Source organism: Leuciscus leuciscus (genome assembly GCF_965113295.1).
Source record: "Leuciscus leuciscus genome assembly, chromosome: 16".
NCBI classification, from domain to species: Eukaryota; Metazoa; Chordata; class Actinopteri; order Cypriniformes; family Leuciscidae; genus Leuciscus; species Leuciscus leuciscus.
The window spans coordinates 29044190-29058959 of record NC_138740.1 but is presented as its reverse complement, the minus strand read 5'-3'; the positions used below and the strand labels follow the sequence as shown (position 1 = coordinate 29058959).

General features: G+C 37.6%; 1 protein-coding gene across 2 annotated transcripts in view; it reads right to left on the bottom strand.

The window, feature by feature from the left end:
* Positions 1-250: 250 nt before the first annotated feature.
* The window catches only part of LOC309477173 (uncharacterized protein), a 40928-nt gene continuing 26408 nt past the window's right edge, over positions 251-14770 (bottom strand). The window contains exons 1-3 of one of the 2 annotated variants that reach the window (XR_014198557.1): positions 3472-5391; positions 1761-3272; positions 251-1242 (exon numbers count right to left, since the gene is read on the bottom strand). Coding sequence is in view for 1 of the 2 variants with exons in the window: in XM_082140339.1 (XP_081996465.1) it covers positions 1768-1797; positions 9426-9496 (101 nt within the window). In the remaining variant the exon portion in view is untranslated. Of the gene's footprint in view, positions 1243-1760; positions 3273-3471; positions 5392-9425; positions 9497-14770 lie in introns of those variants that run through there. The other variant, XM_082140339.1, reaches the window with a different exon arrangement.

The following is a 14770-nucleotide window of genomic DNA, read 5'->3' as shown; positions in this document are numbered from 1 at the left end:
CAAAACTATACATTAATTTATGAAGAAATGAAATACTCATGCCATAAAGCACTGTGAATTATGTAAAAAGCAATATATTTGAAATATATTTTAGCAGCATAAAATATGTTTGAAATAAATAATCGTTATTTAAGTAATTTATAGTTTGCTAGTGGGACAGAAATGACATACAGTACTTCACCTTTATGTTTATTGTGAAATTTATTGTGAAATTATATATTAGTAGTAGTAGTAGTAATATATGGAAAATTGAACAGATTATGTCATTCACAATCCTTTGGAGCGAGCAGCCGCAACTGAGCTCGTGTTGTGGATCTTTCTTCAGCAAAGTGTGTTTCTGGTGTATGTTTTCTAAAACTGGAAATCACACTGACATGTGGCTCTTACAGACGAATAACACTCATGGTAGGTCTGTCTTGAAAGGTTATGTTATCGTTAAAGTCAGTCTCTCAATGGAGAAAATCAATGAACGGAACCCAACCATAGAGTTCTATTGCATGATAATCGCTAGAGAGTATTCAGCCATTAGTTCAACATAGATAGCAAAAAAAAAATTTGATTATGACTGGAATATCTGAAGTTCCAAGAAATCCCATTTTAGTATCTGAGTGTCTCTGTTTATTCTGGTACACTGGCTTTAATGGAATAACCAGTGATCCCTGAAAGAATGTTCTAGAATTCATCCGAAGCACAACAGCAAACAGTGAGAGATAACAACATATGTGGACTTCAAATGAGCTGAGCTCCGCTGGAGACGGTCATGTGTGCAACCTTCTGTCATTAATTTCATGTTTGAAAATGTCTCAGTGGCAAATGAGAGACATCTTCAGCACCATCATTACATCCGGATATATGGAGGAGTGTCAGATTTTGTCATTTATTAGCGTCTGAGCTGATTCCATCAGACAAATGTTATATTATGGAATCAGCTCTAAATTATTAGGCCTTCAATCGTTTCCAGAAAGCTGAGAGCATGAGGTGATTAAGAACAATTACTGAATACAGCACCGATCATGCAAACAAGAAGGTATGGGCCTGAGGAGACGTACTGTAGCATGTGTGTGCGTGCGCAAGTGGCACACAGTCTGTTACACTAATGAATCTCTGTGCTGATAGTTCTGGAGATGCAAGGTGACAGATCATAAATAATCATTTATGCCATTGTGTCTCTGTACTGCATAGCAGGCCACCAAGCACTGACACACAGCAACCAAGCACAGCTGCTCCGCTAATGCCACCACACTAGAGAGAGAGAGAGAGAGAGAGATGAGGGGGGAAAGATTGACTTAAAGTCACTGAATGAAAAGTAATATATTTTAAATATGCACTGTGTATTTTCTGCCCCACTAGAAGCATCAAATAGAGTGTTCGAAACAATCATTTTGTTCATTATTTTTTTATTATTTATAGCTCGCTAGTGGGACAGAAATTAATGCCCACTTCACCTTTTTAAAAATTGTATGACATACTTCATAGTTTCACCTTCAACTTTGTAAAGTTTCTTGCATTTTAACAAGTAAATAAATATAATATTTAATGTATTATTATTATGTATTATTCCATATATAATGTATTATTATTATGTATTATTCCATTATATATTATTCCATGTATAATGTATTATTATTATTATTATTATTATTATTATTATGTATAAATTCCAATACAGTATTTTCTACACAGTAAAAAATTTTATATATTTGTGTTTTCAACTTTAAGATTTTTTTTTAATGTTTTTAATTCTTTCATCATTTACTCACCCTCATGTCAGTCCAAATCTACATGACTGTCTTTCTTCTGTGGAACACAAAGGGAGATGTTTATCACACTGTTCACGCTGATTTTTTCCATACTGTGCACAAAGATGGAGACTAATGGATGTCAAGTTTCAAAAAGTATGAAAATTAGTCCATGTGACTTGTGCACTATATTGCAAGTCTTCCGGAGCCATATGATGAGATATTCACTGAAAATCTTTTTCTTTTTAACTATTGCATGCATACCTCATGAAAAATGACATGTTCCTCATTTGTAAGTTGCTTATTTCGATGAAAAAAGTAAGTACAATCAACCTGGCTGTATAAGTCATTTCAACTTAAATTGAAAATAATTAGTTGAAAAAAGTTCAACTTAAAGTTGAAAATTGAATCTTATTTTGATGAGTTAAAGTAATGTAAAAACATATCTTGTCATGAGTTTTTTGCAGAGTATAAATATATGGAAAAATGCATCTGCTAAATAAATAAATAAATAAATAAATGTAAATGACTGAAAGACTGGATTTTATTTCGCATATAAAAGTTATTCCATCACACCAGTCTCATGCTAATACTGTGTAATGTTATAGTGTCATGGTGAAAGTGATTGTGATTTTATATCTCCATTTGTGTCTTATGTCATAGTGTGACAATTTTTATTTTAAACCTTAACTTACAATTACCTTGTTTTAATTTTAATTCGTCCATATGAAACAGTGTGCTAACTGCATATTTCACACATTTATTCACAGAGCTGCCCACTTGCACACTAAGCTTCCATTATAAGTGTACTTACTGTAATGCTTTTGAAGCATATTCTAACTGAGGGATGAGTCAAAATGAGTGTCTGTGGTAATTGACAGCAGGACTTGGATACCGTCCTGAGACATAAAGTTTAAAAGAGCTCAACATATACCTTTAATCTGAGGTGAGACGACAAAAACTGTGAGAGATGTTAATTCACAGCACAGCAGAAGAGAGAGATCTTCAAAGATGTTCTCTCCAAATCGCAAAATATTTCTACAGGTTGAAAAGCATCAGGCAGAACACCTGCGAGAGAGAAAGAGTTATAAAAAAACAAAGCAGATGAGGGTGAAAAAAGAAAATGGCACCATAAAAAGCAGCTAGAAAAGAGGCGTAATGAGAGGTAAAAGAAAATCAAAGGCCTCTGTATTGTAATGTAGGTTATTTACACTATAATCAATAGTTGACATCCTATTAACGTTTAATGTGAACCTCCGGTAGATGGCAGAAATTGGAGATAGCACAGAGGATTCCCCAGCGCTTGATCATTAAGCAGAGATGTGCTTCTCACTACGAGAATCATTAATTAAAAAAGGGAAATAGATTTAAATGCTAGTTTCTATCCAGCAGTCTATAAAAGTGCAACGCCGATTTCTCAGAGGAGGCCAAGGAGACACAAAATGTAGGATTAGAAATTAATCAACAGTACAAAAATAAAAATAAATAAATATTCCAACAGCAAAAAACCTCCATGTTACTGTGACAGATTACCTCCATCCATCCATCTTCTTCCGCTTATCCGGGGCCGGGTCGCGGGGGCAGCAGTCTAAGCAGAGATGCCCAGACTTCCCTCTCCCTAGACACTTCCTCCAGCTCTTCCAGGGGGACACCGAGGCGTTCCGAGGCCAGCCGGGAGACATAGTCTCTCCAGCGTGTCCTAGGTCTTCCCCGGGGTCTCCTCCCAGATTACCTTATAAATGTTAATAATGACCACTTTTTATGTTATTTGGTCCCACCCACTTTATATTAGATGTCTTTAACTACTATGTACTTAAAGTGGGTCAGAATACTTAAATAAATGAAATAATATTAAACATTTTGTTACAGGATTTTCTACATATGAATGAAAAGGTCAACATCACTTATTAGCTAAGCTAATGGCACAGCTTACCCCCAAACTATCTTTTACACTTCACCCCACAGTTAACTTTTTTGAGAAAAAAATGCTCCCTTTTAGTCATTTATAACTAGTCTTTATCCAAATGGTTTTATACATCACCAATACAATTACATGCTTTATATTTTTAGACATGGAACATTTGCTTTGGCATAAATTAATTCTACCCGTCATGTAGAAAATTTCCTCTGACATGCAAAAACAGTTTTAGCATTAAAAAAAAGCTTACTCAATCACAGGCAGCTGTAAATGATGGGAATCTATGGTGACATGACAACAATTCTGCACAGTTTGCTAGATTTAGGGGAGGCGGCACATCTTACCCCACTCCCCTTTGCCTTTTTATTTTTCCTTCTGTCTCTGGAATAAATCGCAATCTAGTTCTGGGTGAGACGCCGCAGAATGATTTATTCGTAAACTGGATCACTCTACAAAGAGACTTTAAATGAGAGGAGTCACATATGAAAGAGAATCATAAAATTAAATGCAGTCAGGATTCATGAATATATTATGACGAGAGTCACACAGCCTGTATTTGGAAAGCCAAGTTTTTGCAATAGATCTCCTATCTCCCTCATCATCTCCATTCTCCTTCATTTATTTTGAAAACTAAGCACCATCGTTCTCCCGCATTAATACGTTTCCGTTGTTCTCTCTCACTTTTCACTCCAAGTGAAGTGAATAAGGGGAGAAAAGGGTTCAGAGCAGAAGAAACATTCTACTTTAATTTATAGCTTCCGCCACAGTGGTGGAACACGCCTGACTACAGCGCTCACTGGCGTTTATGATGTATAAAATTAAATTACACAGGAACACCAGCACACACAAAACCCAACACACCTTCTTTCTGTCTTCACTTCGATACCTTTTAAAAGGTGTCTTATTATTGCAGTGGATTATTAAAGTCTTCTCTCACTCTCTCACATTCACTAACCGTGGATGTCCATATAGAAATCAAAATTCATTACCAAGTCTTACTTATTTCAACAAAGTTGATGTGCGTTGTAGCCCTATCTGAGAATCGGTATAAAAGCTGCCATATAGTGTAGGCCTACAGTGTTTAGTAAGCTTAGATTATAAGGTGACTAATGAAAATGGAACGCATATAAAGTTGGTTAAAAGACCAAACAACTGGATGACCTACAACTACACAATGCCAAAACGTCCTTCTACGCAGTGCAGCAACAGTTTTTCAATATCTTTCAGGTTTTTTTTTTACTCGCTACTAAATCTATGAGACCTTCTGGCAGGGTGAAATCTCAAACCACAATCTAATAAAAAGAACCATGATGGATCGTAAATATTTTTGATTGGGTGACTACAGGACAGGGAAGCCCCACAGGTCTTAGACTCAGCGCCAAGTAATATAGCAAAACATCAATTGACAGCTCGTATTGATGGGAATGTTTGCACACATCAAGCCTGAGCTGTGATTAGAGAAAGACTGAAAAGCAAGATCCCATCTTCAGTATTATGTCATTTTATTAGGTCTGACAAAATATTAAAAATTTTAACTCCGTAAATGCGTTGACTTTATCTGACATTATAAGATACTGCGATTTATGTTTTATATGTTATGACATTTATATACATATATCGAACATAAAATGAAGCTAGCATTAAAGTTAGCTAATTTGGTCTAAAACTAGCAAGTAATAAAACAACAACGTTTGACCTCGCTTGACGATCAACATTTGATCAAAGTTAAGCACTTCCTTTAATTTTTTTTTAATTTTTTTTATAGAAAAGTATTGCATTTTTTTTAAGAGTACCATGCTCTATTTTGTACATATTTCATGGAACACCATTGTTTCGTTCCATTCATCGTTGGAGATGAGAAAAAACCTCTTGACAGCTAATTTATTTTTAATCTAAACTGGACTTTTAAAAGTGCAGTATTTCTAATTAAAAACGTGGTACACTGAAAGAAAGAAACATTACTTTTGATAAACGTGTAAAGTACACTCACATGCTGAAGACTTCTGCCATATCAGCAGCCTAGACAAAGCCGGTTTTCTATTCCTTCTATCATGGTGGCCACCATGTTAAGATCACATGACCAGTTGAATTCTTCTCACTTTATAATTGGTAATCCCCTTTTCGATTACAGAACAAAGCCAGCTAAACATTACAAACAAAAAATTACTTGCATGGCTGAATTGAATTATTATCAGAGCTCAACAGGTATGAAATATCAGCTACGAGCGAATCAAAGGCTCATTTAATTCCTGGTGATATCAATAAAATATTTTTTGTTACATATACTGTAATGCTGTTGTCATTTATTCAAAAGGAATTAAAAGTGTATAAGCACAGTGGTCGTCAAACGTTTCATGCCAAGTACCACCTCTGATCAAATCAAAACCCCCACATAGTCACAACAATACTCATTCTAATTGTATTAAAGGCAGGGTAGGCGATTTGTTCCAGAAACTGTTTTTGTTATGCTGGTTGAAAGTCTCTTCACATCCTGATAGAAATCACTAAGTTTAGTGGTCTAAAAGTATTTATATGTATATAAATACATAAATAAAAGGTAATTTCCTGGGGGCAGTGCACATTCCTCAAAAGGATATGATTAATTACAATAGAAAAAAAATAATCATTGTGGTTATTTTAATCTACTGGCATCCCTAATAAATTATTTCACATTAAAAGTAGTGGCGACTGTGGACCATTGGTGATTTACAAGACGTGTCGTGCTCATGACACTTAGCGTGGGTGGATTGCAAAGGTGGCTTTGGGCCATAATGTCTAAGGTGTGAAGTAGACAGCCCATGTCATGCACTGCTGCTGTAAAGGCAAGGGATAAGCTCTCATCTGGCAAAACCCTGTCTGATTAACACCCTGTCTTATCCCGTCACCCTCCCCACCCCTCCTCCATCTCTCCTCATCTCGCTTACCGCAGGCCACTTCCCTGCCACTTCTTTCAAAAATCTGCTGAGTAATTCTCCCTCCCTCCGGTGCCCAGTTGGAGAGTAAAACAGAGAGAATGTGAAAGAGACAGAGAGACAGTAAGCGAGAGAAAAAGAGAGATCGAAGAGGGAGGGGTGGATAAGGAGCGGACGACACTGACGTTACCCTTCTCGCAGGACTTGTCCGTAAATTAACTCATTTTTCATCCTGCCTCCGCCGTTAATGACTGGCACTTTCCTCACGCAGAGCGCGGGCCTCTGAAGAGCGGCCCAAGTGACAGAGCTCCATTCATCTTCACATGACGGGAGCACAGGGCCACAGGACACAACGCCGCGCCACGCGGCCAGACACACGCTCACATGCGTCTGGACACGGACCCGGCGTGGGACCGCGGGGACGGTTGGACAGGAGAGGCACGGGACGACTGGCAGGGATGCTATCGCTGAGTGCAGCTGCACCAAAAACAAGAGAAAGTCTGTCCAGGAGGCTGCCACTTCCTGTTTTCAGCAGTCGTTAACGCTCTTATAGAGCATAAATGCTAGGAAAGTGTCAAGATTAAGGTCGCCTGGCGTTGTTGACTAGTTTGTCATTTTTTGTCTTTTTTTTTTTATATTAAGCATTTTTATTTGATTTGTCAACTTTTGTATGTTTGCACCAGTGCTTTGATGGCAACTTCTCAGAGAAGAGTCCAGCGTGCTGACAGCGTTTTGTGCTTTAACTTGCTATAAAACTGCTAAATTCATCCTCTTTTAAAGCACTGTTACAGCCACCAAACATCGCTTATGAAATAAATTCACTCACTGTATTCAAAAATGAGTTTATATATATAGTAAATACTGTTTGATATAGTAGTGGCCACTTTAAACAATTCTTTATGTTTTTCTATTTGACTGTGTTTTTTTTTTCATCCATTTGCACCATGAGTTTTACATTCATATGTTTAAAACCAGCTTGATGGAGTGCAAAAGAATGGAACACAACTTGGCAGTCTCAATGCATTTCAGTTACTTATTAACTTTAGTTACTATTACTATAGTTCTTTAAAATACATACAGTATATATTTCTGTGACTTGACAGGTTGCCACCTTAATGCCGGGTTCCAATATGTTTGTCTGTTACGATAGGCCTTTTCAGATTAAATGATTTTGACTCTGTGTTCGGACTACACTGTGCTTCCTGACCAATCATCGCTTGCCGTCTTTAACAACGTGCATGATGTCATCGAGAAGGCGGAACTAGGGACTGACTTCTGAAAACAAGGGCGTAAACAAACAATGGCTACCGAAGCGCCGTGTTTTGTACAGGCTGTCTTGTCATCAGAAAAGTCAAAAAAAGAAAGAAAACTTGACAGTGGATTGCATGAAGAGGGCAGTATGGGCTGTCAATCCTTCAAAGAGAACTTGAGGTAAAATATCCACGAAACTTTCGTCCATTGCAAAATTTCACCTCAGCAACAATACCATTGCCTCGCTTTCGTTTCGCCACGTTTGAAAGCTCTGTACGAAAGAGCTTCTGTGCTCCTATTGAAACCTGTCGTGAGGACCAAAAAAAATTATGCTAGGCTGCGTTTAACTCTACTTTTAGACATACACTCGCAAACTTCCCTAAGCACTTCCCCTCGCGGGAATACCCACCGCCATTTTGAAATGCGTTCAACTTCATCAAGTGGGCGAGAAAAGTTTATTTGGACAGATCCTTGATCCCCCGATTTTGACAGAGAGAGCAAGTCTACTCAATGGGTGCCTCTCATTACTCAAATTGATGCTTCCTCGTTTCCTCGCTCCTCCGTCCTCTAGCCCGTGACCCGCAAACCAATCGAACTTGGCCATCTTGAAGGACATATCAATTCTCTAATTGCACTGCGAGGAACAAGGATTGAGGAAGCTTCCTAAAGAGAGTCATCAGCAAGGATACACAGATGTATCCTTCCCTCGCATACTAAGGGGGTGGAGCTAAGACGCTCGGAAAGGAAGTGAGAAAAAGAAAACAAGGATGCTCAAATAAGAAATGAGAAGCACCCAATATGTAAACTTCAGGCAGATCCATAGACCACAATGCAAAACGATTGTGAAGTCACAGCAGATCAGGCTTAATTTACCCCCACCCCACACAGCTCTAATTTATTCTGACATTTAACCGGATGATACTTGTAGCTACCTCAAGCTGACAGTTTTATAGTATTGTTATCATTTTCGTTTGTGTAATTTGTTTATATTTTCTCCAATAGGCCAATATAATGGTGTAACACAAATTCATAAGGGAAAACAACTGGAAAAATAAGGGTCCATCTGTCCCATTGCAGATTCCAAGTGATCAAGGGCTTAGGGTGCTCCATTTAAACACAATTAAAGGGTTCCGCCAGTAGTGGGCACTCGTGCAAAGTAAACAATGGCGTACATCCAAGTGAACTGGACAGAGGGAAGTTAGCTAGGGAAAGGAATAAAAAAAAATTGACTTAAATGCACCCATGGTCTTTCTGTCGGGGCATAGTGAAGACGTGCCATTGGACTAAAACAATGACCAAGTATACATTGACTCACATTTTCTGCACTGACTTTTGGAGAAAATCCCATAGCCTGACCCAGGACTCTTAGCACATACAGAGTAGAGAAAGTTAATCATCAGTTAGTAAATTTATATTTTTAAGCAATCACACATTAAAAAGCATGGCAAAATACTACACTAGTCAACATTTGAAGTGGATTAAAAAAGTTCATCAAAGTTTTCCTAAGACAACGGGTATTGTTCAAAATGTATGTACAACCTTGATGAAAACACTTCAAATGTTGACTACTGTATTTTCATAAAAATGTTTAGCCAAGTCAATCACTAAAAGTAGGATGATGGGTTCTCCAAAGATGTGAGTCAAGGAGCCTTGCATGACCTTGATTCCATACGCACCTGCATAACATTAAGCATATTACGAGAAAAATATTAAACATGAAACAATAGTAATTCACACTGATGAAATCAGAAAACAATATTGTTTGAAATATTATTAATAACTATTAGCCTACCAAACTGTAATATCATGTTTTGAGATGTAGTATTGACTCATCTGGAGCATATCAGAATAAATGTTTCATCCGTCTTACATTTGCAATTATGCATAATTTGAATATCTAAAACATGCTAATGACAAGGTCAACCACTGATCTTATTTTAGACCATCCTTGACTTAAAAGAGCAGACTGAGAGTCTCAAAGACGTTGGTCGGTGTGGGAGGGGAACTTGTATTAAGTATGCAAGTGTGCGAGGGAGACAAGCATCTCCCACTGTCAAACACAAACTTAATTGTGCCGCCTGTAGGTCCTCAGTATTGTATTACCTTTTGGGTGAGTGATGAATCACTGCCATAAAAACAATGTTATTATGGGATGACAATAGCATAGGTCAGGGTTGAGGAACGACAAGAAAAACAGCACGCAATTCTTTAATTTAAAAGCTGCACTCATTATAAGATCACTTCTTGTTTTTTTCTTTCCGTTGAGATCTGATGCCGCTCCAGTCTATCCATGCATGTTGACGCAGAACATTTGTTGCCCTTATATCTGTTCCTACAGGAAGCTCATAACCACAGATGACAACAACAAGGGATTGCTGTGCACTTGTAAATTACAAAGGTGAAAGCAATGCTGTATTGTGGACTCACGTCACCATAATGAAACGATGCAGTAATGATGCTCTTTTATCAGTTTCATTGCTGTTTGTGTGCATTTGCTTTGCAAAAGCTTTCTAGCCATGTATTTTCAGCAGTTCTTATTATCTGCAATTCGTACAAATTTTTCGCGGTGGCTAATTCGTACGAATTCATCTGACCCCACTCGTACGAATTCGTAAAATTTTTGCTAAATCGTACATATTTTACGAGTTGCCCAATTCGTATGAATTTGTACGAATGACCTACTCCTAACTCCGCCCCTAAACTAGACAAATCATACAAATTCGTACGAGTGAGGTCATACGAATTAACCACCTTTTACTCACTCGTACAAATTCGTACGAATTGGCTGTGAGATAGTGTTGAATAATTTCACCATGCTCACAATTGTTTGTTCATAGCTCTGAAGATTCTATAAAAACATAAATATAAATTTCCTAAATGTACACCTAAAATACAAACAAAGTATTCATAAAAATAATAGAAAAAATAAATAAATATTTTAATTATTATTATTATAATATAATATAATATTATAATATAATATTTTTATTTTATAAATAAATAAATATATATTATTAGACTATTTTGATGTTCATTAAGAATATAGTGCTATATGAAATAAATGTGAATAGCACACGTCAGATAATTTGGTTCATATCTCCAACCTTAGACTGCAGATATTGGTAAATTTGTGTATGGTTTAAATCACCATGATTTTGCCAAGACATGTCCCTGGATCAACTTTCCCTTTCGAAAATTTTGTCCTAACCATATCCCTACCCCTAAACCTATACCCACCAGTAACTTAACCCTAAAAACCCTGGTTGTAAGCCTAAATTTGGCATAAACTGTAAACTTGTCCCTCAAATCTAATTGGTTAATTGGAATGTTGTTCCAGGTTCAACAAAGATGTTGATCCAGGAACATTTTGCACTCGGTGAAATCATGTTCATCAGTTTAAGAGATTGTTGAGATGTCTTCTACAACTTGTTTTCACGTGTGAGATTACTGGGAAACAAGAAATTAAAGCAAGTAATACATTTTTCACCCAATCTCATTGCTGTCAAGGAAATGATTGAGATTTTAAAACAATTCTATGTGACATTTATTTCGGATATGGTTATTTTTAAAAACAGTCTAGTAGAGCGTATTAAGTGTAAAACTGCTTTATATCCTGTATATGTGCTAAATCTGGTGGATAAACGGACATCAGCTCTGTATGAATGTCAAAACGAGAGAGATGAAAGATAGGAAGAGAGCAGACAGGAGAGGTTGGGATCTACACGACTTTCCACAGCAGATGGAAGCTTCTCAGAGTGACACTCAACAGTGAGGTTACACCTGGAGGAGAGAGACTGGCCACAACTGCACCTGTGGCCATCAGGAACGACCGCTGTCATGCCAGCCGTGCTGGCACCGGGGTCCGGTAGGGCAATGCCAACCTGGAGCAGTTATGTGCCAGAGCACATGGCAAACAAATCAACACTGAAATGATGTTTGAAATACATTAACAGCTGTGATAGGGGATATAACACACACACACACACACACACACACACATGCACTGAGAGTTGAGGTGCAAAACCATTCAGAAAGGGTACACATTACTGATATTTGCTCTTTGAGCACATGTGTGCAATTATGATTAAAGTGGAAAACGTGTATCACAGTGGATTATGGGTACTGGTCACGGTGACTCACAGCTGTTCGACGATCAGTCACATCATGCCAGAGAGGCTTTTGAATCATTCAAATTGTGATACCTATTAACTGAATACAAAACAAAGAAGCTATCAGCTGAGATTACCTCAAAAATGTTTTAGCTGAAGTGTTTTGACCCCTTATCCTATTCCTAACACAATTTCTGCTTATTATTTGCACTTTATTCACTTTAAAGTAATGTTATAGGTTCAATGCAAGTTAAACTCTATTGAAACACAGATGGTCATCGATTACCAAAGAAAATAAGACTGACTTTAATTTGTAAAAACAAGGAAAGACTGTGTTTACAGTAATGCACAACTGAAGCCTATGGAAAGGAGATGCATAAATACCCACAGTTTTGAAAATAATGCCATAAGATTATTTTTAAATGATTAGCTTAATGTTATTAATAAAAAAACAATATTAAGTACTAAAATATTAAATAGTGAATTAGTATACTGGTAGGCTTATGGTTAGAATAAGTTGACATGTACTTGCAAAGTTACTTATAGTCAGTAGAATGTCTGTTGGAGAAGCATCCAAATTCTAGCAGAAAGTCTACTAATAGTTTGTTGACATGTAGTTGAAAAATGACTTATAGTCGGTAGAATATCAAATCGAAATAAAGTGTTACCTAATATTTTAGTATTTAATATTATTTAATAGTAACCATAACCCCTTATTCTACTAACCCTAACCATCTACTAATGCTAAGACTTTAGCTGAACATTCATACGTTCTGCTCACATTACTCCTCCACTGCATGATCTTCACTGGCTACCAGTGGCATCACGTATTCACTTTAATATATTACTTCTAACATTTAGGTATTAAATGGTATTGTACCTCCATCTCTGTCAGATCTACTCCACCCCTCTGCCCTGCCTGGTCCCTTAGATCATCTGAACTTGGTCTTTTGTCCATTCCTCATTTTCGGGTTGTCCACAGTAGGTGGAAGGTCATTTCGCTCCTAAATAATGAAATTACACTTCGTAATATATAAACTTTGTTTACCTTCAAGACTAAAAACATATCTATTTAATATGTATTTTGGATAATGGGTGTGCAAATGTATTGTAATGTACAATGTAAAGTGACCTTGAGCAACAGAAAGGGCGCTATATAAATAAAACTTCTTCTTCTTCTTTTGAACAACAACCACAATGCATAATTTTCCTGTTATCACTGTGAAGCTGATTTGAAACAATCTGTATTGTATAAAGCGCTATATAAATAAAGGTGACTTGACTTGATAAAATTGCTTACTATCATTGTCTGTGTAAAGTTATAACTACATCACACCAGTAAACCTGTAACGTTTACATAATACACGGAAAAGACCATTGGTCTAAAATGGTATTTTCCGTGTATTATGTATAAGTTACAGGTTTGCTGGTATTTGCAGCTTGAACAACACAATCTGTATGGAAGATAAGCACTACAAACTGCTCATTAATGCTTCTAAAACTTCTGGAAAAATCCAAAAATCCAATGTAAGTGCAATGCTGTAAACATATAGAACTGATAGTTCACCCAAAAAGGAAAATTCTGTCATAATTTACTCAACATCAAATTGTTCCAAACCTGTATGAATTTCTTTCTTCTGCTGAACACAAAAGAAGATATTTTGAAGAATGTCGGAAACTTAACAGTTGATGGACCCCATTGACTTCCATTGTATTTTTTCTATGGAAGTCAACGGGGTCGTCCATCAACGGTTTGGTTACCCATATTCTTCAAAATATCTTCTTTTGTGTTCAGCAGAAGAAAGAAATTCATACAGGTTTGGAACCATTTTCATTTTTGGGTGATCTATCCCTTTAAGTGCAGAATTTTTATGCATCCTTGAAAAAAGCAAATAAATATGTTCACACCACAAGCGTTTTACAGACAATATCGTTATCTTTTCAATATTACAGCGGTTTTCCTGAACTTTGCCCTTTAGTGCTTATCTAAGAACGAGTTTTCCTTTGCTTGTATTTCGTGTGTGATTTGGAGTGGCTGATCTGTGTTTAGATGGCTGTATCTACACCGAGGACATGCTGCTGACAATTGAGCATATCCACCGCCTGACTAAACGGACAAAGTGTACCGAATACTCACAAAGGCGTCCCTCTCAGAACAAAGGACCACATTAATGTAGACAGGAATTGCCATTTGATTTCTTTCAGGTCTCTTTCTCCTCTCGCGGTGGGTCAGATAGGTCCCTGAATAAAACCAGACAAAGGCAGCTTTTCCTCTATTTTGAAAAGGAAGGGAGGGGAGAGAAAGGTTACAGGCAATGATAACATGTTTAATAAGACAAGGCCACAGCGGCAAGCTCTGTTATCTCACGAAAGACAGCAGAGAGAGTCGGAGAGGGAGAGGGAGAGAGAGAGAGAGAGAGAGAGCGAGGAGCCGTATGGTGCGTTAACCCCTCCCCACCCCTGCTCCGGTGGCCCAGCCCGTGGTCCACTCCAGAGCCCGGTCAGTCAGAAGCCATTACACCCACTATTAACTCCTGCTCAGCATCATTAAGCATGCAAATTGAAGGGGGACGACGGCTCGGAAAACTTTTTACTGCCGCCTTCCCCCTCCCCATCACGCCGTCAGACCTTCTCACGTCACAGAGCCGAGGATCTTAACGAGAGGTGCCCTGATCACTGTCAGTCCAATGTTATCCTTAATTTAACTCCATTCCCTCCCTCCTTCTGCTTCGCACCGTGCACGATCTGTTCTTCTATGAGATCTGGCCTTCTGCGATAAACACAAATCAAAGCGTCGAGTGCACAAAAAAGTGAAACGTCAGAACATCACGGCCTTTTGAG